Source organism: Salarias fasciatus, chromosome 8, assembly GCF_902148845.1.
Source record: "Salarias fasciatus chromosome 8, fSalaFa1.1, whole genome shotgun sequence".
In the NCBI taxonomy this organism is placed as follows: domain Eukaryota; kingdom Metazoa; phylum Chordata; class Actinopteri; order Blenniiformes; family Blenniidae; genus Salarias; species Salarias fasciatus.
Window position 1 is genome coordinate 17,529,514 of NC_043752.1, and position 20,583 is coordinate 17,550,096.

At 45.6% G+C, this 20,583-nt stretch overlaps 3 protein-coding genes across 4 annotated transcripts; 1 reads left to right on the forward strand and 2 right to left on the reverse strand.

The window, feature by feature from the left end:
- Positions 1–84: 84 nt before the first annotated feature.
- gjz1 (gap junction protein zeta 1) lies at positions 85–1,411 on the forward strand. Its single transcript, XM_030098351.1, has one exon. The coding sequence runs from the start codon at positions 417–419 to the stop codon at positions 1,164–1,166; it is 750 nt and encodes a 249-aa protein (XP_029954211.1). The 5' UTR covers positions 85–416; the 3' UTR covers positions 1,167–1,411.
- Positions 1,304–9,234, reverse strand: LOC115393338 (circularly permutated Ras protein 1-like). Its single transcript, XM_030098304.1, has 20 exons — positions 9,022–9,234; positions 8,724–8,820; positions 7,716–7,955; positions 7,056–7,205; positions 6,898–6,972; positions 6,743–6,816; positions 6,424–6,609; positions 6,272–6,313; positions 6,075–6,164; positions 5,819–5,970; positions 5,629–5,710; positions 5,312–5,442; positions 5,064–5,148; positions 4,850–4,956; positions 4,582–4,694; positions 3,402–3,519; positions 2,766–2,906; positions 1,966–2,059; positions 1,857–1,883; positions 1,304–1,772 (listed from the first exon to the last, which is right to left on the reverse strand). Exons 2-20 carry the CDS (start codon positions 8,812–8,814, stop codon positions 1,686–1,688), a joined length of 2,085 nt encoding a protein of 694 aa, XP_029954164.1. The 5' UTR covers positions 8,815–8,820; positions 9,022–9,234; the 3' UTR covers positions 1,304–1,685.
- A 727-nt stretch (positions 9,235–9,961) lies between these two features.
- On the reverse strand, positions 9,962–17,524 carry LOC115393354 (protein kinase C and casein kinase substrate in neurons 2 protein-like). Of its 2 annotated transcripts, none has more exons than XM_030098331.1 (10): positions 17,312–17,524; positions 15,823–15,893; positions 15,568–15,724; positions 15,133–15,368; positions 14,103–14,258; positions 13,253–13,428; positions 13,057–13,177; positions 12,571–12,638; positions 12,393–12,472; positions 9,962–10,596 (listed from the first exon to the last, which is right to left on the reverse strand). In XM_030098331.1, exons 2-10 carry the CDS (start codon positions 15,877–15,879, stop codon positions 10,484–10,486), a joined length of 1,164 nt encoding a protein of 387 aa, XP_029954191.1. In that variant the 5' UTR covers positions 15,880–15,893; positions 17,312–17,524; the 3' UTR covers positions 9,962–10,483. The 2 variants fall into 2 exon arrangements, with proteins under 2 accessions (XP_029954191.1, XP_029954192.1); XM_030098332.1 differs by lacking the exon at positions 17,312–17,524 and adding an exon at positions 16,991–17,133.
- Between the last annotated feature and the right edge of the window lie 3,059 nt (positions 17,525–20,583).

The window sequence follows — 20,583 nt, forward strand, 5'->3', positions numbered from 1 at the left end:
CTGTAACATATATATTGATGACGGTGACATTTCTGGCCTCCATAAATGTCCGAATGCAAAGCGGGGTAATTCTGTTCCATTAGCTTGCTGCAGCACTCAGAGGTGAGTGGTTACAACACACACACACACACACACACACACACACAGGAGAAGCTGTGTATATATGTATATTTGTTGTGACATTTGTAAATGTCTGCATGGGGCATTTTAGTACTGAAAGGTGTCACACTTTTGTATAATTGGTTGATACAGTATGTGACATGTTACACAAGCTCTGGAGGGTTTATAGTTGGTGCGTCTGCAGTTCAGATTTATGTAGAAAACATTTGCAACTGTTTATTTTACACTGTATAAAAAAATAATTTACTTAAGAACATGTTCAGATGTGTTCAGTCTTAGTTTAATATTCAAGATTTATGCATAACTTTAGCTGTGAAAACTTTCCGTCCAGTCTCTTTTTGTTGAAAGTCCCAGCAGCGGTAGTGATGGCAGCCATAGTGACGGGCCTCATCCCCATCCTGAGGACGGCGGTGGACGCCACCGCCTCCTACAAGGCCCGCACCATGTGGTTCGGCCTGCTGTGCGTCCGCCTCGTCATCCTCTTCCTCGGCGAGCTGCCCTTCACCAAGCTGGACGCGGACTTCAGCTGCAACGGCACGGCGGACAGCCGGCAGTGCTTCAACAGACACTTCCACAAGCCCATGATGATGGCGTGGAACTTCATCTTCGTCCTGGTGGTCCTCACCGTGCTGCTCATGGAGCTCTTCACCTCCCACCTCCTGTCCGCGGCCCAGAAGAGGCGCTCCAGGGCGGCGGCGGTGGCGGCGGACGTGGAGCTGGAGCAGGCCCGCGCCGCGGCCCCCGACCCCAACGTCAGGTCATTCATAGATCTCCACAAAGACCGGGGCGCCCTGGCCTTCTACCTGCTCAGCATCGTTCTGCGTATCGCGGCTGAGGCCTGCTTCATGTATGTTCTCCTCTCCTGGAACCTGCCGGCTCTCGGCAGCGACCCGTACAGATGCTCCCCGGGCGTTTTCTGTGTTGTGAGGGCCGCCCCGGAGAAACGCATGTCTATTTACGCTCTGTCCTCCATTTCGGGTTTGATCATCGTTTGCTCAGTCTTGTTCTGTTTATACTCCATTGCTCACTACCTCTGTCTTCTCTAAATGGTGGAATTGATTGTCTTTGCTGCCACCTGATTATTGATGTGTTGCAGTGAGTCTTTGTGAAAGCTGCATGTGTTAAAACACGGATTCACAGTTGGATATAATCCTAAAGCAAAAGCCTCCAGTCTCTTTCCTGCCTTGGCGTTTGAATTCTTGCTTCGTGGCGGTACGTATGCTGTGAGAGCCGTTTTGTTTTTATGTTTTTTTTTGCTGACAGTAAAAAGCTCTGAGTGTGAGCTGCATGACAGTGTTTCTGAATCAGGGTTTTCTGTGTGTTTTTGGTCAGTGCACAAGCACAAAATGTACCACAGGCGCAGTGTGAAGAACACACCTCTGTTTACTGTACACTGTCTCAGCAGTTTCCCAACGTAACAACGGTAACGGCCTCAATCTGAGAAACGCGCCGTGTGCTGTACAGCAATGCATTATTTACATTGTGGACTGTTCAGACGGAATCCATTCAGCCTCGTCTGACTTGATCTGCTTCCAAAGAGGCGAAAGGCGGAGTGGGATACTTGGCTACAAACTGTGTTTATTCTTCATGGACTTCCTGTTGCTGTGCTTCATAGCGTAGAGCAGCGCCGCAGCTGCGTCTGAGAGAGGCCGCTGGGACGAGAAATCAACAGGGAGACTCAGATATGACTTTTCAGAGAAGATGCAACATTTTAAAGTGAAAAGGGCAAAAATTACCTGTGCGTCAGACACGCCGGCTTTTCTCTGGAAAGAAAACAAATTAATGTTTGAGTGCTGAGATTCTCAGGCGAGACGGAATCTAATGAAAAACAGTGCAAACACTCACTCTTGTGAAGTTCTGTATGTTGTTGTATATGGGCTCCATGGTTTTAACCCATTCCCGGTACGTCTCTTTGTCCTCTGCATTGCGATTATGCTCTCTGCAAGTAAATATCCGCATTCATTATCTGTGAGGCCAATTGAGCAACAACATTTCTCCAGTGATGCTGTTAATATTATGTATACTCTTAGCTGCAAGTCGATCATGAGTTATATAAAAGCAGATTTAAATGCATGATGAACTGTGGTTAATGGACTCGTCATTCAGCCGCTGAATCATCCTACAGAGGTGCAGAAGCGAGTGATTCAGATGAACAGCAGCAGCAGTCTGACCTGACGACATCCAGCTCCGGACCAGGTTATTCTCACCCATCAGTTTGACCTTTTATTTGAATGTCCTCTAATAATATCATCATTACGTGCTGCAGTCACGTTCAAATGTCCACTCAGAATGATCACTAAAGCATATCTTATCTTTAGGAATTGATTTTAGCAAACAAAAAAATCTGCATCCATTAAAAAAAAAAAAAAATCAGGTTTGGGATGATTTTATATAAATATTTAGAAGGAAATGTTCACCAGATAACAAGATTATTGATTTTTAAAAGCAAAAACTACAAAGTGTTGTTGTATTTGTCTTCTAAAATCTGATGTTTTATAATCCCCTTTGATGCCAAGTGTTTCTTCTTTTTTATTTTTTTTCCTATAAAGCTTTCATGAGACTCGAGCTCGGAGCGTCTCTCCTCTTTCACACGTTGCCCACACACCGTTGCTGTCGTCAGTCGGAGGCGCCCCCCCGTTACTCACAGCGCTCTCTCAATGAGCTTCCTCTGCAGCTCCCCTTCCCCTCTGGCGTCCAGGAGGCGTCCTCTGACGGCCAGGGCGGCGCTGGCCTGCGCCGAGTTCAGCTGGACGATGGCCACGGAGAGGGAGGACAGGGCCGCCGCGCTGCCGGAGGAAGACGCGCCGTTATCGCAGGAGCGCTTTTCAGCGTTTACAGCATCAAACTCGCCATTATGCCGCGGCACAAACACGCCCGGGGGCCACTTTGTGCTCCGACGATGAATCGTGTGACCTTCATTCAGTATATAAAGCAGGCCGATCAGGCTGAGTGCTTCATTTACTGTGTAACTAAATGTTCGAATGGATGAAAACCTATTTGCACGGCGCAATCATTTATGCATGAAACCTCCAGTTTCTCAGCAACAGGCAGTCTCCTTGGATTTCCAAACCACTTTGCCTCCAGCTCCTGAGATTAGTATAAAACATTACATCCAATCAAATGTTATCCTGAGGGGTGAAAGTGATTAAAGATGTCAGACGATAATGACTTATTTCAGATTATGCGAGCGGCCATAGGCGTGTGGATAGTTCGCTGCAACTATCCGGAGAAGTCTTCAAAGCTGAACGAAGGGCGGTGATGGTGGCGGCGGCGTCCTTCACCTGTCGTCGGTGACCTCTCGCTCTGCGGTGAAGACCCGGAGCATCCGCTGTCCGTTTCTCTTCTTGTACCTGAGCTGCAGCTGGATGGAGACGCGGCTGCCGGGGCCCGGAGCCGGCACTACAAACAAACACCAAACGTATGTGTGATGACTCAGCGGTCAGACCGGCTCAAATGACCCCTTTCTGGTCTCTTTACTCTGGGGTGGCCATATTGTTATTTACAAAAATAGGGCACTTGGTCCGCCCTTGAGCTGGTTACTCAACATGCTGCGTTATGCTCAGAATAATCTCTATTCATCTCTATTCAACAATCGACGGTACCAAAAATAACTTTAGAAGAAATATTCATGTAATAAAATGCCCCTTCTGTTTAGGCCTTCAAAATACAACTGCAAAATGACACTTCAAACTACAACTGAATATAATAATTCTGTTAAAATGCAGATGTCAACAACTCTGCAGCCACTTGGCATGTAGAAATTTCAGATGTATTTTTAATATCAGCAATCTGTTGTAGCTCAGGACCTAAATCTGGGTGACTGGCTGAAGCTAAGTCAGCAGTCTTCAGTGAAAATCCAAACAAAAGCCTGACAATTTGTTGAGATTTGATGGGGGAATAAATATCTGAGCAAAATTTCATCATTGAAATTCCTCAGTAAAGATGGTTTCCAAACATTTTGGCTGTGGGTCAAGTTTCCGCCCTTGAAGAACGTGCATGTTCTCACAGGAGAGACGGGCACGCTCAATCGGCATTTACAGTTATGACTATAAATCATATTTTCTAATAACACCCTGATAGCTACTTAAATGTTTTTGCTTTCTTGTATTTTCACACAGTTTCTGCAGCAGCAACAATCAACAGACTGATGCATCCAGATGGACACTTTTCTGTCTTGGAAGTGGCGAAACATGAACCTCTGTTGTAGCTTAACTGTTTCTACATGATTCATTTATTCCTTTTAAATATTTCCCAGTTGTCAGTGGTCTAGTTGTGTTTGAAAGAAATGACTCATTTTACAATGTTTTTGTCTGTTTCTGTGTGATTTGAGATTTTCTTGGTTGCTGGGATCAAGAAATACTGAACACCCCTTGCAGGTCTCTCGTGAAGCGATAGCACACCTGGAAAGACCAAAACATTCCCACTGCCTGGCGTTCGATCGGCCCACCGGTTCTCTCTCACCTCTGGTGTCCGGTGCATGGGCTCCAAACTGGAAGGTGATCTCTGTGTCCGGGTCCACGTTCCCCACCGCCCTGCTGGCCTTGTGTCCCGCCTCCCTCTCTCCTCTCACGCGCCTGCAGCACGGCGGAACATGAGTCAGCGCTGTGGGCTGCGTGTGTTATTAATGTAATTTTAAAGTGCTTAAAAATCCTTTCATGTGCTAAGAACCTCCCGAGAGCAGTCCGTGAAGCAAAGAATAGCATTATGGGAGTTGGTGTTCGGGGCTTACAGTGATTTGGGCAGCAGTAATGTCACAGTGCACTGTGTCGCGATGGTGCGGTTTTCAATGATCTGCTCGAACTCCGGGTGTAGCCGATCGGGGCTGGCTATGACCACCTAGAGGCCAGAGGGCAGCACGAAATGACAACACACGACACACACGCGCAGTTAGCAGGCACGACAATCGAATCCGACACGCGTCTCCACGCCACACGGTCACTTACCGTCCCTCTGGTGCGATCGGCGAGTCTTCCCAGCTCATCCAGCCTGCAGTCAGTTCCCTCGATGGACAGCACGGACACTGTCACGCTGATGAGAGGATGATTTATCAGAATGACCCGCGTCACAGCACATCCACATCATTCAGCAGCGGCTGTCCTTCAGCTTCCAGCGGATGCCTTATCGTCTCTGTCTCCTGCCTTTCTGGTACACTGAATATCTTTTAACAATTGATCTGAGGAAAGGTGCTGACCCCTGGTTAGCTGCATACTCTCCCAGCTCCTCGTAGAAGATGGTGGACGAAAGCAGCGTCCGAGCATCATTATCCTCCACTTCCAGGTTCCCCAGCGCTGTGTTGGCCTTCCCATCTGTACAGATAATCACCTTCGAGATCAACAGGAACAGCGGATCAGGACTGTATCGTACAGATCAAGAAAAAACTCAAATGGAAACAACAATATCCATCTTGTTACCATTTTTCCAAAGACTGATGGTTAAATCATTTGATACTGGATGGTTTTTAAATTTATCCAGCAATCATAAGAACCGTCCATGTTCGATGAAACCCACCTTGGAGCCTGACTGTCTGGACGCCACTTCAATCGCTAGGAGAGCCGCTGGACCCAGAGCCGTGGTTCCGCTCGCAGACAACCTTTGCAATCACAATATTTGTTCTCATTAAACATACAGAATACAATGCGATCATGTGTCGTGAAAGACAAATACCGGTCAGTGCACATCGAATTCGGCGTCTCCTTACTCTGTGACTTGTTTCTTTAGGTAGTCTCTGGTTTGTGACAGTGGAGGAGGAGTTGGGAAAGTGGCTGCAGCCTTCTTCAGATAGCTGCTCTCTATTAACTCTGCATCTCTTAAGACGCGTGACGTGACGTCCTTATATCCATGCATTGTCACCTGGAGTGTCAAAAAAAAAAAAGTTTTCACTTGAGATTTATGTCCAAGTCACATGACTGTCACTCAGACATGGTGAGAATTGGCATCTACAGCTGAGTTTGTACCTGAAAGTTGAAGCTGATGAGTCCCACTCGGATGCCAGGTTGTTGTTGACTGAGTCTCTGGACACACTGTATCACAGCTTCCTGGACAAACTAGTTCGAACACATATATTTCAATAAAATCATGATTGTAATGTGTTGAAGTGAGGTCAAAGTGGAGCCTCAGAGTGTTAAAACTTAAATTACATGAAAATACCAACCTGTAGACGTGATCCGTAGGAAATATGATCTCCCTCCGACACCTTGAAACAATTCAGATTGATCATTTTTAACACGGCAGCCTGTATCGATCTGTTCCAGCTGGTCGTTCTGGCCTCGTTACACCGGGAGTGAATGCAGAGTCATGGTGCACCTGCGAGGTGATGCTCATGGAGCCGGAGACGTCGATGCAGAAGATCAGCATGGCGTTAGTGGCGCTGGTGGGTTTGTCGCCGGGGTTGAGGAGAAAGAGGCTGTCCCTGTAACCTTTAGGCTGACCCTCCTGTACGGCAGGACTGCTTTTTGAATCCAAGTCCTTGCAGAAGTAACACGCATTGAACTGAAACACAGCAAATGGAAAATTATCCAGGTTAGATTGCCTCTAGAAGTCCATCACTATGATAGATATCAGTAATCATTAGGTCCTTTATGCCGTGCTGCTTATCAGTGTAAAGACTAAACTCAGATGGTACCTGATTGTTGTAAAATGTGTCCAGCACGGAGCCACACCGGGAGCAGCAGCAGGGCTCCCCTGTCATCACATCCTCTGGAAGAAAGCATCATTAGAAACATGAAGAGGCTGATAATGACACAAAGAGGCATGCTGGGACAGTGAAATCTTACTCACTCTTTTCATCTGACAGGAGTTTTCCTAAACTGACGAGGACCACGTTTGGATTTCCCAGCAGAGGACCCTTATCAACTGATCATGAGTTCAGACCAGTCAAAGTTACATTTTTATCGTATCCTCAATTTTTAAATATCGGAAGGAAAGTTTGAAATTACCTTTCTCGGTAGATGTGACAGGTGGCTGACCTGTGGAAGATTTCTGAGAGGAGGGGGAGGATGGGGAGGAGGGGGATGAGGGTAACACCATCACGTACTCTGGCATCAGTCTCATGAACGCAGGTCTTGGCGGGAGATCTGGAACTGGAGCTGGATCGTTCAAGATGAAAACACAAGACGCTGTGGTGATTTGATCAGAGGGAAGATGTCACCCCCGGCGTCGTCTGAGTTTTAAATCTGGCTCGTCATTTGGCAGGTCGGAGAAAACTGTTATAAACCAATCAGCTGTATATTGATTCCAGTCCCAGGGACATAGAATGAACGTGGCATCAACAAACAGGAAGCTGGCTCTTCTGTAGAGTTTACTGAGCAAGTTTACAAATAAGATCTAAACCACATGCCTGGCTGGATGGAAACAGAGTTAATGAAAACCTAACGAGTCTTGGTGGAAGAGCAGATTGTCCAGTTGTCAAACACACGCTGATGCTCTGGAAAACCTTCAGCTTGAACCTGTCACTTAACAGGAGCCAGAGTTTCCTTATCAAGGGAGCGATTTCTGAAGAGGTTGATTTATGTCAATAAGGAGGAGGAGGAGCCAGGAGTTATGGCGTGAGACATGAAGGTTATATAATAAATACACTGACGCAACGTTCGCCGTACCTGATCTTCGGGGAGGCGGAGTCGGCTGAGGAGTGACACTGATGGAGGAAGAGCCCTGCAGTTTTTTATGAAACTCTCCATTTCGGTAGAAAGGACCAGGCTTTGTGACTTTCTTCGCGTCCTTGCTGTTTTCCAGCTGTTCAGTAATCTTGGAGACAGAATTGTGGGATTTTGCTGGGTATGTCGGGGGTGGAGGAGGAGGACTGCGAGGACGGAGCGGCTTAGCGGGAGGAAGAAGGGCTGAAAAAAGAGGGGAATGGAAAAAAGGACACAAAAAAAACGTAATAAGCATGGCCTGTTAATTGAAGAGTGGTTTTTCAGCAGTGAGCGGAGACAAAACAACCGGTGCAGCGACGACCTTTGTGCTGTGAAGAAAATGTGACTCAGGTGGCAGATGGCTTTTACTGAGTGAAGAAAAGTATGTGAAAGGAATGTCTCGTCTTTCTAAGACAGCCAGGAAAGGCTCAGTGTGTGTGTGTGTGTGTGTGTGTGTGTCACCGATTACATAATGGATAATGGTGCTTGACCAAACAGTAACTCAGGAAGCTCAGATGAAAGGGAAAATCCACCTACAGATACTTTTACATAGTTATGCATCATCAGTCTTTCATATTGGAGGAAAATATAAATTCTGAAGCGTAACTTTAATCTTATTTATGTCGTGTCCTGACATTATAACAACTTCCTGCTTTCCCCTGGATTTCCTTTGACAGACATTACAAAAAGCAACGGCTTTGTGCCGCTTTGATGGATTCCTTTAAACTGGTGAGTCATCAAAGAGGCTATTTGAATCTGTGACTGACAGTAAAATCTGCAGTTTCATGTTGTTGCTCTGGAAAGCCGAAATAGTTTCTTTTATCAAACTTCAGTGAAACAGAGAAGCGCCCGGGAGTCTGCTCATTGAACCGTGGAACTGAGGGAAAAATACATCTAAGCACGTAGATGTGCCATTCATCGTTTGGTGAATGGGTGTTTGTGTCCTAACTCTGCGTTTGGTCGGGATCACACCTGAGAATCCCGTCACTTTGGCTGGAGATCGTCCGCCGTCCCTCTGACTCAGCGACGGCGGCACATACACAAAGCCACAGGCGAATTCCATCGTTTCCTGCCGGTGACCAAAAGGACACGCTTCGACTCGTTAAAAAGCAAAAAAGAGGGAACAATAACCTCTCACAGCTTCAGTACAAAGTCATCAGCATTACAAAGATTCCTGACACGCACCGGTTGGGCCTGAAACTCACATTCTCTCCTGAGATCAACACAACTTGAACCAAGCTGCATTAGAATATATCTGAAACGTACTCACACATGAGAAGCCCTGGGAAAGTTGAGTTCTGCAATAAACATGAAATCTCCTGAAGTCTGAGCGATGCTTCAGCTGCCAGCCGACGTCACGCCGTTCACAAGTTTCAGAGCAAACATCCCAACCAACAGGTTTCCCTCTTACAGAATCCCCCGTCCGTCCAGTGAGCGCAAAGAGATCAGTGTTATGCTCTTAGCGTTGTTAATCTGATATTTACTGCACGTTGCCCAACTCTGGTTAAACATTTCAGAGCTCCAAATAAAGTGGGTGGGTTGAGCAGAGCAGACCTGAGAATCAGGCCAGAGGTGATTCAAAGTGAGATAACCTGAAAACACAATCACATTTTCAAGCATTGTCTATTAAATATTAACTGATCCGCATCATGTGCTAATGGTTCACATCAAACAAATGTCTGTTATCAATCAAGGCTGGGTTCTTTCTGTAAATTCATAGTTTCCTTGAACGATTTTCAGGGTTTGTTCACCTCTGACCGCGGCCTTCATGTTAACATACTTTGTGCCACATATTTGTCAAGCTCAACCATATTTGTTGACCTATTAATGATAAACCCAAGATGTGTTTGTCAGTCATGTGTTATTGTCACATACTTATAGAGGTAATTAAATTGATTGTAAAAATTGGTGTACATATACAATTATCTCTCATTAAAACATAATTATCCCGGAGGTTTGAGTTTCCCTCGTATTGCCAAAGCCAGTAAAACCAGAGATTCCACCAGATCACAGTGCAGCGGACTGGGTGTGGACGCTCAATCCAAAGGCGTCAGTTATAGTAAGTCACTCTGAACTCTCTAGATGGGCTTTCATGGGTCGGTTTTAGATTCCAAGAGAGTCAAAGTCATGTGCTTCCTCCTCAACAAGAGGATCTAAAGGCCAAACGTTCGACTGATCAACAAAGCAAAAGGAAAGAGGAAAGTTTGAAAAAATAAAGGAAGAGCTGGAGCCAACACAGATATAGCTTTATTTTGAAAATCCTTTACCTCAATCAAAGTAGCTTTTGTGTGCTTCCACATATCAATGAAGGAGTAAACATTAACCTGACGTGCGCACAGCATTGTAAACCGTTGCCGGGGTAAATTCAATCCGTCCTCATCGCAGTGGCTTCATGACTCAGACAGGACGGCAGTAAATAAATATCTTCTCTTCTGCAATAACGTGCACAATGCATGCAAACACACAAACACACATTCACATTCAGTACAAACGCTGCACTCTAATCTTTCATAAGTTAATTGCAGATGTACTCAAACCTCACAGGTTAGAATATTAAGGCCTCAGAAATTGTACATTTAAAAAAGGCGGCGTACAGATTTGATCAAACATCAACTCAGACTCAGTGTGACAACATCTCAGACACTAACTGATAATACTTGTTATTCTCGGAGGAGTTTAAAAACCAGCTGCGGGAAATAAGTTCAGGACGTGACGCTTCGTACGGTTTGACGTCACTCGACAACTTCAACATAATTGGCAGGATAGAAACCCTCCTTCCCTCCGCTCAGCACGCCCCGACACCAGCCTTGGTCGTCCTCCTCCTCCACCTTCAGGAACACTTCACCTGGCGTCAGAACGAAGAGAAGAGAAAACTTCCGTTGAGTCATCTTCCAACACAAAAAGAACACTTCCCTTCCGTGATTCAGCCCTTGATGTTACAGAGAACCCAGTTGCAGCAGTGATTTAGATTTAGTATCTGGTCATAAGACACAGAAACAGCCTTGACCCCAGCCTCGGCCCGGCCGACCTGTGCCGTCTAAACCTGGATCTCACGTGTTTCTGCTGCTCCAAGACGCCGGCATACAGCAAGTGTGTCAAAATCAAACTGGGCAGAAACCCTGACGGCAAGCCGCTCATAACAAATAGGTGCGTTGGAGGAGGCCCGCATTCACTGTAAGTCATGCATGACGGCGGCCGTCCTTGACTGCAAGTCGACACAGCGGCGCAGACGTCGCTCTCGGCGCTCCGCTGTACTTCTGACTTCAAGCTTCACTTTCTAACAGAAATCCAAAAGTAGTTATTAATCAAACGAAAATGACCTTACATCATGCATGCAGTATAATTGCATTGCTTTTCTTTTTCTGGTGGTCACAGCTTCTTTTTCCAGTGTAGGAAGGTCATGCATGGTCACTTCTCTTTGCTGAGTTGAAAGGTCGCGATTGGAATCTCCATGATCAGACAAAACACGTTAAGTAACACCAGAACCTGACTGTTGCAGGAACCCAAGGTATGTCAAAACTAACCATCATACTGGTTTTTGTTTTTTTTTTCAGTAAAACACTCGAATTTATTTAAGATGATTTTTTTTCCAAGAGGCTTCACAGTGAAAATAAATGTTCACCCCTCCTCTCAACAAACCACCTACATTTAATTCAACTTCGCTCATTTGACGTAAGTTAGGATGGATGTTGTCGGTTTGGGGGATAACATTTGGAGACGTGCTTTGCCTTTGGATGTTCTGTTCGCCTTAATTGACTGTGATCGCTGCTGCTCGCTACATTCACCCCAGCGTCATCCAGTTGTCCGCATAAGGGTTTCCTGGCTTTCAAACAATTGGATTCGATCCAAGAGATAAATCCAGGCCTCAAAACATCCCCGTAGAAACCCTGCAGCTGCCATGTCTCATTTTGTACTGCGAGATACGAGCGCTCCGGCATATCACACCAACTGGAAGAGACAGCTATGAGCATAGTTTGACTGGCGAAATATCTTCCCCACTTAGCAAAAGATGTTTGGACTTCAGTAAATCTGAGTGATGTTGAATTCAAACCAGAGGAGTTTACTGCTGCTGATTGTGGAGACTGAAGTTCTGCTTTCCTTGTATCCAGAAACCAATGAATCACCTCAGATTGTAAGGCTATACGTCTGCATGTGGACACGCCCCTGATCTTTGGACGGCCTGTCAGATATATAAAGCACTCCGCCCAAGTCAGCAGTACAGAAGAACTCAATCCAAACAGGTGAAAACACGATTCAGTTCCCATTCTCGCTTCCAGGGGGGAGCTGGAGCTTATCCGAGCGAACATTTGGCAAAGGGCTGGAAATATCCAGACAGGTTGACAGTCTGTCACCCCCACACAATCACTCCTGCATCAAATCAAGAGTCACCGATTCAACGGGCGAAGCATGTCTGGACTGTGGGAACGAGAGAAACACTCCACACTAAAACCTGCAGTACTGGTGCTGTGAGGCAAGAAAATTCTCATCCTGTGAGGATTTTAAGGCCTTAACGTTTTTTACTGAAGATACAGAAACAAGGGGGAAAAAATCTTGGAATAAAACTTGTATTCATCTAAATCTGGTTTATCCAGGCTGAGAGCTGGAGTCTATAGAAATGTAAATAAAAAAACCTGCTGTCACCTGCTTTGAAGGACAGCTCGTCCCCCTCCTCTCCCACGTAGTCGTACAGCGCTCGCACCTTCACGCCGCCGATCATGACTCTGATCAGAGAGGACAGGTGAAAAACATTGATTATATGTCAGGTTTATCTCAGTGTTTTAATGTTTTTTTTCCCTCATCAGCTGCAGGCTGAACCTACGGTCTGTTTCCCAGATTCTTCTGCTCTCTCTTCTTTCTATTCAGTTTCTTTACAGGTGGGACCCATTCCTGAAAAGAGGAGAAAAGACACCTTCAAACCAAAAATATCATACACTTTTAATACTACAAATGGTTGTTTTTTTTTTTAATTGAGTAAAAATATCAATATTTTCATATACATCCATTTTTTCCCCATCACATTAAGAAATCATTAAGATTTTTTGCTCCTATTTCTACATAAATGATCCTTATGTGACTTTATGAATACACATACTGGTGTTTAGGATATTTATATCACTGGATGAAAAGTGTTCATTTAATAGATTAAATCTTATAAGGTGTGTTTTTAAAAGCTTGAATTGGAAAGAAATTATTTTTATCTAATTTCTCACAGAACATAGGTTTATGATGACCCTTCTGTATAAAGTCAGAATTAGCAGAACCTGAGACTGGAAACAGAACTTGGCACATCTCCACTGCTCTCTACCTCAATCTTGGGCCAGTCGGTGGGCATGCCGGGCCCGTGATTGTTCTTCCACCACTTCAGATCGTCTTGTTCATTGATGGCCATCAGGGTTTGGTGGAGCTCGCTGTAGACGGCCTTCACGCTGTCACAGAGCAGACAAGTCAGCCGTCTGGGGAAACAGCCGAGTGCGGACGCAAACAGGCAGCCGGCTGCCCACCTTTCATTATTGGTGATGTCCAAATGTCTGTGGATGGAGAGGAAGGTCTGCTTCAGGAAGCTGATCCTCTTCCTCTCCTCCTCCTGGGCGTTTTCAAAGATGGCTTCCATCTCCTCCATGTAGCGAGGCGTGTAGGACGACACGTCCTCCAGCATCTTCTCGTATCGGTCTCTATGCTGCAGCAGGATTGAGACAAAGCATTTTTAGAAAATGGGTGGCACCTGCAGGAAGAGCCCCCGCTGGGCTGAAATCAAATCTGTGTCAGTCACCGTGCGCCCGCCGTCGTTCCCATGCTGGGCTCGGTAAACACTGAGCGGAGTCATGATAACAAATGGCCATACATGGGAAGTGCTGGGAGCAGATGCTTCAGGACGGAGCTCATGTTTACAGCTGATAGTTTCCCCAGTGAATAAACAGCCGAGGCCCACGGAACTCTGAACGCAACATTTTTGACTCTTCTGAATGGAATGACTCATGAAAGGTAAAAAAAAAAAAAAAAAGATACTTTATAAGGGTTTTTAAAGTGCGGGTGGATGAGTCCTGTCAGTGAACTAGAATCACTGTTTTCCTCGCGATGCTCACACCACAGACTTTCCACCTTATTAGGTAATATTGGTTTAGGCCATCGGGAAAGCTTGTTTTGAGCCAGTTTGGTGCTTTTTTTTCTTTTTTTTAACTCCACATTAAATTTACCCTTCTGTCATTTTTTCCCGAAAAAAAAGAAAAAAAAAAAAGTAAATGATGCTGGGAAAAGACGTCCCCCTGACTCTCCACTTCTCCCATAACGTTACCCTCTCTGCTGGTTCATTTGGAGTGAAGCGCTGCAGTGTGTGAACGCCTCTCCCCTCACCTTCTCCTTCTCCTCCGAGGCCTTCTCTCTGGCCTCGCCGAACTTCTGCTTCTTCTCGTCGCTCATCTCAGAGTTTTCGTTGGCCTGCTTCTCTTTGTCCACCGCCGCCTGCTCCCTCTGACAGGACTTGTGGTAATCAGCTCGGACTTTCTCCAACTGCAGGAAAAAAAAAAAAAAATCACATTTGTATTTACAGTGAAATGGAAATTGAATATGCTGTGAGAAAATATCTTAGCATACTAAGCTTGTTCGGTATTTTTTTTGATCTTGGATCCAGTAACACTGAAGATTCTTCAGTATTATTTGACAAAAATGTGTGGAACATAAGTTCATGTAACAACACAACAGATTTCTTTTGTAAATGGAATCGTGTTTCTTTTTTTGGATCAATATTGGACATTATATTTTCATGGCTGGTGTCAATAAATCAAAAATTACCCTTCAAACCTTTTTTTTTATATTCCCATCCATCAATTTCACACACTGACCAGTCTCCAGCACCAAGTTGCTTAATCTTAAAACAGGAGGAGAAACAGTAGCATGCTGTTTTGACAGATATGAGCTCATTTGATTTCTCGCTGAGAGCGAGGTGAGAAAATCAATACCACTCTTGCACCTCTATTGTTCATAAAACATGAAGCATTTATCTGAAAGCGATTACCCACTGGTTAGAAAAAAACAAAACAACAACGCTACATCACAAGGATTTGAGAAATGTGGCGCAACATGTTAATTTGTGTGCTTTGGAGCTGCTGGTTGTCAAATTCTGTTATGTCTGGACAAAAGCTGGCTGCTTCTCTGTTTATTTCCTGCCAAGTGTCTGTGTTAAAACTGCCTCCAGGCGGGAGAAGAAGAAAAAAAAAACAAAACATCACAGGTATTCTGAGCTTCTTCCATGAGCCTTGAAATGCACCTGCTGGAAAAACCGTCGGTAAAAGATCATCTGTCTTCACTTCAATTCGTTTGTTAATGATGGTGTTAATATGTGCAGGACATGTGTGTGAGTGCCAATGACATATGTGAGCTGGACCTTCTTCAGCTTTTTGGACCAAGGTTTCTGCGCACGTGAAAAACTTGTGCTGTTGTCGTGGCTCTCCTTGAAGCCACAGAGGAGCCTCTTGGGAAACGTCTCCTTCTGCCAGGTCTTGACCCGGCTGCCCTCCTCGCCGACGAGCGACTGAGAGACGGACAGGTGGAGCTCGGACAGGCGCTCGGTGGAGGTGAAGAAGCACTGCCACGCCCTCATGAGGGAGCCGTACAGCGGCCCTGGGGATGCAGGAGAGAGAGGCCGATGAGTGACGGAGCACAGCGAGCGGCGGTGAGTCAGAAGCAGCGACCTTCATTTGTCCAGAGGAGAAACTTCAGATGTTCTCATTTAGCGAGAAAGAAATCGCCTTGGAGATGATCGATGGGGTCTGGACGTACATCTACTCTTCAGCCCCACAATGCAGTGCGTCATACTCACGAGAATCCACCTTGGACTTCCACTTGCTGCTCCACTGGCTGAGCTGCTTGGCGTACTGCTCCTCCACCTTCGCTCGCTCCCTGAAGCAGGCCACGATGTCGTTGCACGCCTGGAAGGACTGATCGGTTCTGCGCACCGTTCGCACATAGTTCCTGGGCTGGGAGCGGGCGAGGAAAAACAGCCGTCAGTCTCTCCGAAACACGCCCCACTATTGTATTTGGGGGTCGGAGAGTTCTTGGCGTGTTTGGTCCTCACCATCCAGAAGCTCTGCTTCTTGGCATCCTCGGGCGGCTCTTTGGGGAGGCTGGCCATTTTTAGGAAGGTGTCTGTCGTCAGAGAGCAGGAGATGCCTGTGTGTCATGCAGCTGGTAGTTGCTAGACTGGTTCTCATGCACAACAAGCCAGGAATGGCGGTTTTCTCTCGGCAGGCAGACGTCTGCACGGCAGGTTAAGTGTAAATTATTGCAACCTTGCAGTGTATATACGTGTTGTTTGAGTCCATCGCCATCGCAACTCAGGTTATTCGGACGAGGTGTTATTTACGGCGCACAATGCCCAGAGCCCTCCCGCATGAGTAAAGGGGAGTGTCGTCCCAGTGGCAGACTGGAATTCACGAGGGGTGGGATCTGCCAGCAGGAATAGAACAGCTGCTCCAGCATTCTTCCTGTTGCTTTCCCAAAATAAACAGCAGCGAAAGGTCATCTTTCCCTTTGCTCTGACTAACACAAGGCCCGCTAGAAACAACTGTCTCCCACTCAGACTCTTACTTTTGTCCTTTTCAGGCATTATGACCGCAGGAGTGCAGCGGAGGCAGATTTCTGAACTGACAACAAATGGGCGACTGCGGTGGAAATGAGCAGTTCACGTAGCAGGTATTTTTTTGCTCGGCGTGTCGATCAAGGCGTGCGGCACGCACCGGAGGGGAGACGGCAAGCCGAAGCCGAACAAAAGAAGAGGGATGCACGCACGAACTTGCAGAGGACGGTGACATTCAGGCCTATTTCTGTCTGGCTAACATGTTGTCACATTGCCTGCTGAGTAATATGAAAGTGACTAACCACGCCTCATCACAAGACCGAGCATGACTGAGAGCCAGGCTCATCTCGGGATCCGTTTCCCTCGGCTACAGCCCGTCCTCTTGCCCTTATTATCAAACTTATTCTACAAATTCTCACTTTTGATTAGATCCTGAAAGTAGAACTTACACAGTCACAGTGTTTGACTCTATCTGTCCGTGCAGAGGAGAGGAGGGGAAGCGAGCGTGAGCCACGTTCAGACCAGATCCAGCTCAACGCTTAAACGCATTCACATCAAAGGATTTTTTTATTCCCCAAAAAAACTTCATTCACAAGCCAAAGAAACAAACAAAAAAAAAAAAAAAAGTGGCAGCAGAGCAGTCATGCCTGGGAGAACCAGCACTTACATTAGTCTCTGAATCAGCAGTGATTACTCAAGTGACCACTTGTTACTGCAGATCGAGGGCTGCTGAGGGCTTCTCTCCATGTCTGTCTGCCCCTCTCCTCCTCTAACACATGCTCCTCTCTCCCCTCTCGCTGACCCACTTCTCCCCTGGCATTTAAAGTTACATGCACATAAGTTGGCTGATGTCGAAGTAGGCGTGAGACGCCGAGGCAACTCGCGCCGGCGGCGGCAGAGGATAGAAACAAACAAGAGCTTTCTGCGTGGTAATCGCATTGATTCCAATTGGCTTGAGGGCAAAACATAGGAGGAGGAAGAAACTTACCTTTCTCGCTCTCCTCCCCCTCTCAGCTGTGGTTCTAGTTTGCAGTCATGCCAGGCTGAGCTCCTCTTCCTCTTTTCCCCTCTGTTCCTTCACTTTAACCCCATCCCTCGCTCCTCTCTCGCTCCCCTGCTTCCCCCCTATCAGGTTGTTGAGCTCTTGTAGCTCTCGGTGACTATCACCCTCTCACTTTCGCTGCACTCTGTTATTAGACAAACAGCTGGAAGAGTCGCCCTCCTTCCCCCCGGCTGCCCGGCCCTCCCCTCCCTCCGGCTCTCTCAATATGGTGCTAATGAGATGCTGGACCTTCACTTGGACGGCTCGCCGCTCGCAGAATCGTGTCAGCGTGGCACACCGTCCTGTCAGCTTATTAGTGAGTTAGTGTGAGGTGGGGCGTCCCGTGAACTCCCTCTTCAGTCCTTCCTCCGTCACCTGCCATTCTCAAGGCCTGGAGAGACAGTGGAGCGTGCACGCGCTCACCCACACACTGTTTACTTGTTCTGCCCTGTAAACGCTGCTGGATGCGAGCCCGAAGTTAAAGCAGATCGCCGGAGTCATCCGGAGCCGCAGTCTGTTTACTGCCGGCTCTGTCTGCTCTCGCAGGCCTCTGGGAGCAGAGGAAACAAGGTGTTGAACACAGTGATGACACAGCAGCTCCTAAAGAGAGAATCACCGAACCGGCAGGAGCATCGTCCCTCATTCAGAACCGGGCCGCCGACCTGCTACCGTTCTGGTCACCATCAACAAAACCCTTCATTACATGAGGCACAAACCACAACTCCGTCACTGTTTGCATGCTAAGATATAATATAGAGTGATCAAGGGTGTGAATAACAAAGCTATAAAGCGTTTGATCCCATCACATGATCAACTCGGCTCCATGGCCAGTTTCAGTTACATTTGTTCTATGTGAAGGCAGACGCAGAGCTTAATTGTCTGATTCAATTCTGCTGCCATCCCCAAACAATCTGTGGTTCTCACATCACTTGAAACCACATTTTAATATTTAATTAAAGGATAACTGTTGTTTTATGAATCAGCTGCCCATTCAGGAGGCTTTTTCCAGGATCCATCAAAAGGATTTTCTAATAATCAAGTCCTTCTCATCATAAATGCGAAATGCATTTATTTCTAAGCTTTAACATGTATATAACACTCTGTTTAATGTTCTATACTATATTATATAACTTCCATATTTAATATTTTATTATTAATCTGTCCTTTTTCATCCCATTTACTGTAAATTACTACTATTCTGTGCGGAGATGTGGAGACTTTCCAAGTACAAAGAAGTGATTGAAGCATAGTTAGACGCTGTATGGCAGTGAGCCTCTTCCCAGGACCACCCGTGTGTTCAAAGTGTTCGAACAGCGACCTCCTCCAATACCATGACAGCGACCGATAATAAAAACCGGTTTACACTCCGACCCCTCCTTCACCGTGACGCCGCAGGATGCTAAACCTCTCCGTAAATAATCTACACCATTTTTATTCTCCATGCTTGTGATTTCATCTCCTCAAAGAAAATAGTTCTCAGACATTTGTAATTCTGCTAAGTACTAGCAGAACCCAACACAAGGACTGGGAAAGCTGGGGAAATGGCTCCAGCCCAAAACAGCATTACATTTACAAATTTCTCCCCTGAACATTAAAGCTGTCGCAGCGCCAGCAAACGGCCTGACATTCATCTTGATCCAACTTGTTTTTCCATTGTTCCCGGTGCCTCACAGGCGTCTTTCGGTTTGCTGCATGAATGCAGCCACTGCTTGCTTTGAATTAAGCCATCTCATCTTCTTCCTACCCGAGAGCGCCAAACTTTTGTCCTATTAGCTCACCGAGCCTGATGGGAAAACAATTCAGGACCCGAAAAACAATGTTGCCTTCAAACCACTGCAGGGCTGAGACGAGCCGCTGCCAAATGACTCAATTCAAACACAGCACTTTGAATTGGATCATTACGCGAATTTGTCAGACGAGGGAATTAAAGGAGAAACGAGAATCACGACAGGGCCATAGTTTATTTTAGCATTTATTTCAACACCTTAGTTGTACCTCTATCATAGTTTATTCGTAAATACTGTATTTATTTTAAACAAATTTATATATCTTTTATATATATATATATATATAGATTTATTTATATATGTATTTTATTTCTGCATACTTATACTGTATGTAGTCATTTTCAATATGCAATTCACTAGACCTAAAATACTCTTTTAAATCATAGTAAATAATGCTTTCTACACTACTGCTCAGTCCTTCCACTTCCCTGAATATCATCCATCATGAGATAGCACTGAGGCAGCTCAGCATGAGAATAAATGGTCATAATCTGAAACACACATGTGAAAAATATGCATTAACTTAAGTGTCAGTTTCACCGAGGTCACCACAGGGCGAGCAGTATAGAAAGCATTTACAGAAAACCCAAAAGGAAAAACCAAAGTAAACATTGCTTCAAAGGATTTGCCATTACTAGTTGGAAGACGGAGATTCTTAAAAATGTTTTACATACTTAATATTAGAATCTTTATTATACTATAATTTTTATGTTATCATTGTCATCATCATCACCACCATCATCATCATCATGACATACAGAGCTATATATGATGTGTTTTACCTAACAGTTGAATTCACTGCAGGAAATGGCTAAAGTTGCATGTTAAAAGAAAAAAAAAAACCCAACCAGGATGCTCATGTTCACCTGTCCATAACGAAAACAGCAATTTTATCACAGAAAAATAAAAAACAAAATCTTTATAAGTGGGTCAGAGCATTTCTTTTTGTGAGTTAGTGTGAAACTGAAACACTGGGATTGTCACCTTGTTGGGGGGGAAAAATAAGTTTTCTCGCTATTATAAATGTGTTTTGGAAAAGGCATTAGAAAGAGGAAGGTGTAAGTCGGGGGAAAAGCATTTGACTACCAAGGCAGGCTGACGGACGCACACGCACAAAATCAGACACACTGACTCACAGAGGCTGAAGGTTGAGGAAGTCAGGCAGACAGAGAAGCAGTAAAAAGCCCTTTTTGATCACTGCACCTGCTGTGTGAGAGAGAGCCGTCAACATTATGGCGTTAAAGAGGATGCAGCCATCCCTCCACCTCTGCTGTGGCCATAAACACCAATAAAGCCTAAGAAAAGATGATCTCAAATGACATGCTCTTTTTCAATTCCACTCTTAATATTTTCTCTCCCTTTTTTAGAATAGTCAAGAAAAACAAAGGTTCAGTTCACAATATTTTCTTAATATTTTTAAATCCTCATTAT